The 2,500-nt window shown below is 49.0% G+C and overlaps 1 protein-coding gene across 1 annotated transcript in view; it reads left to right on the top strand.

The window, feature by feature from the left end:
• LOC135199131 (uncharacterized protein DDB_G0271670-like) overlaps positions 1 to 2,500 on the top strand; it is a 288,109-nt gene that overhangs the window by 285,294 nt on the left and 315 nt on the right. Inside the window, exon 7 of the mRNA XM_064227046.1 lies at positions 305 to 2,500. This exon is cut by the window's right edge and continues 315 nt beyond it. Within this exon, the coding sequence (XP_064083116.1) occupies positions 305 to 1,514 (1,210 nt within the window). The 3' untranslated portion in view covers positions 1,515 to 2,500. The remainder of the gene's footprint in view (positions 1 to 304) is intronic.

The raw sequence follows: 2,500 nt of genomic DNA, 5'->3' as shown, positions 1-2,500 counted from the left end.
AGTAACAGCAGCAGCAGTAGTAGTAGTAGTAGTAGTAGTAGTAGTGATAGTAAGGGTGTTGGAGAGGGTGGTGGTGGTAATGTTATGATGGTTACTATTATTAATTCTTCTGTAATATCGTCAGAGCTCAGGCTTCACATCTGACTTGCAAAGACGTCGCAGTAGCAGTGATAGTAGTGGCCTTTTTGTTTTGTAGTAGTAGCAGTTGTAATAATATTAGTAGTAGCAATGCTAGAAGAGATGCTGGTGTGAATGGCGGTAGCTATTTGAGTTACTGTTATTAATTCTTCTGTATTTTCGACAGAGCTCGGGTTCCCCGCCAGAAGCTGACGCCGACAGTTCGTGACGATCGAATTCGCTCGTCGTCCTCTTCCTCCCTGAGCTCCTCCTGTTCCTCTTCGTCCTCTTCCTCCGTGTCCAAGGTGGCCGTCATCACTCCCGCTAACGAAGCGAACAACACCGTTTCTGCTGCTGCTGCTGCTGCTGTCGCCGCTCCGTCAGCAGAAGCCCCGACAGCTCCGGCCGAGTTCCCCTCGGCGACATCCACTCCAACTTGCTCGTCTCCTTCTTCGCTATTTTCTTCTCCGTCTTCCTCTTCCTCCTCCGGAGAGAAGAGGAGAGAAGGGGAGGGGGGCGTGATGAGGCCGGACCTCCGGCTGCCCTCCCCACCCTGCAACAATGAAGAAGAAGAGTCGAGTGCCTTCGGGGCAGCCACTGAAGTGGCCTCTCCACCGACGCCCTCACGAGTGGCGTCGGAGATAAAACACATCGAACCTATTTTTCTCCGCTGCCCCAAGAGAGTGGAGGAGAACCTCGCCGCATCCCACTCCTTTGTCAGGGCGAGGGAAGGGGGCGTGGTCCCCCCTCTGAGAGGGTCGATGTCGCCGCGACCCAAGAAGACGTCCCACACCACTGCGGGCGACGAGCTTCAGATGCGGCTGAACGCCATCCTGCACACGAGCAAGCGGGACTGCGGCCTCGAGAAGAACCTGAGGAACTGCTCCGCTTCCCCGCGGATCGTCGCCGACGGAAGGCTGGACGACTGCCAGGCGGTCTGTCCGTCGTCTCCGGTGAGCCAGTCGTCCTTGTCGCCCTACCACTACCAGGTGTCGGTGGGCGATCGGGGCGTCGACTCGAGCAAGGCCGTCGAGAACGGGGAGACGACGATGAGTTTCTACGACGACGCATCTTCTCATCCCTTCTCCTTGAACTACGAAAGCGCCCCCGATCATCCGTCGAGTCCCATATACCACTCGCCCCACCCATCCTCCGCCATGGGCGGGGGGATGGTGGGCAACCCGGTGGTAGGCATGCCCCCCTCCCACCCCCCTGGGACTCATATGGAGTCCCACTCGAGTTGGAGGGATTCGGAGGACGAGCTTCAGCGAACATGTGGGCCCATGTACGCCAAGCCGCCTCGGTACTCCATCTTCACCATAAGTGGGACGTTGACCGACCCCTTCGGAACCAACGCCAAATATTCCCTGCGGAGCCTCTCCACGGCCCACTTCTGATACGTGGCTGATACGTGACCGCTACGTGGCTGATACGTGACTGCTACGTGACTTATACGTGGCTGCTACGTGACTGCTACGTGACTGATCCGTGATAGCATATTTCTATGTCTCTGTTTGTTTGTTTCATTCTTTCGTCTGTTTAAATCATGATGAGCGTTACTGTATATTCATTCCTAACTGTGTATAGATTTTCTTAGGGCGTGGAGGAATAGAAGATTAGCCGTAGACTTAAAAAGTGTATTTTTGTATTAGATGATCTCCAGGTTAGACCCATGACCTGTTACCAGTTAGATGATAATGTTATATTGATCATGCCTTGTGCTAGTGAATGTGATAGTGATCAGATTTTTTCCGTTTTTTCAAATGTTTATTATGTACTTATTATACTGCATTTACGTCTGCGGACATTATAAAAAAAGTCTAAGACGAATTCGAGATGTACAGTTTTTGAAACTGATGACATTCCAGATTACTTGATTGTTGATTATGATAAGATCTGTAACAATGTTATTATCGGACGTGAAATAAGGGCTAAAAAAATGTGTGGATTGTTCATAAAGATACCGACGGCGCAGGTGATCTAGTGCCCTGACCTAACCCAGCCCAAAAAACGAGACAGAAATTAAGGAACAGTTCAACCTAGTCTAAGAAAAGGAAACGCACGAAGTGAAAAAATGATGACGAAGATAAAATATCTTTTAATCAAAATTTGATCTCCTATTTATAGCTTATTTCTCTTAACAAAATGTTGGCAAGATACCGAATACAGCCTCCAGTTTTTCATTTATGTTGGCAATAATGCCGACCTTTTCATCTTTCTCTGGAATTGGCAACAGTGCAAACTTGTGATCGAAAACAACTGGGACGTTAAACCAGCCTGAGACAACTGTTAAAAATGATGTAAATAAGTGTGCAGTATATATTTGTTATTGACAGAAAAGAATTTTATAACCTTATCTGATTTTAATATTGAAACTCTAGCA

Source organism: Macrobrachium nipponense, chromosome 23 (assembly GCF_015104395.2).
Source record: "Macrobrachium nipponense isolate FS-2020 chromosome 23, ASM1510439v2, whole genome shotgun sequence".
Classification (NCBI taxonomy): domain Eukaryota; kingdom Metazoa; phylum Arthropoda; class Malacostraca; order Decapoda; family Palaemonidae; genus Macrobrachium; species Macrobrachium nipponense.
Note: the sequence above shows the minus strand (reverse complement) of the source record. Positions and strands in the feature narration are given on the sequence as shown.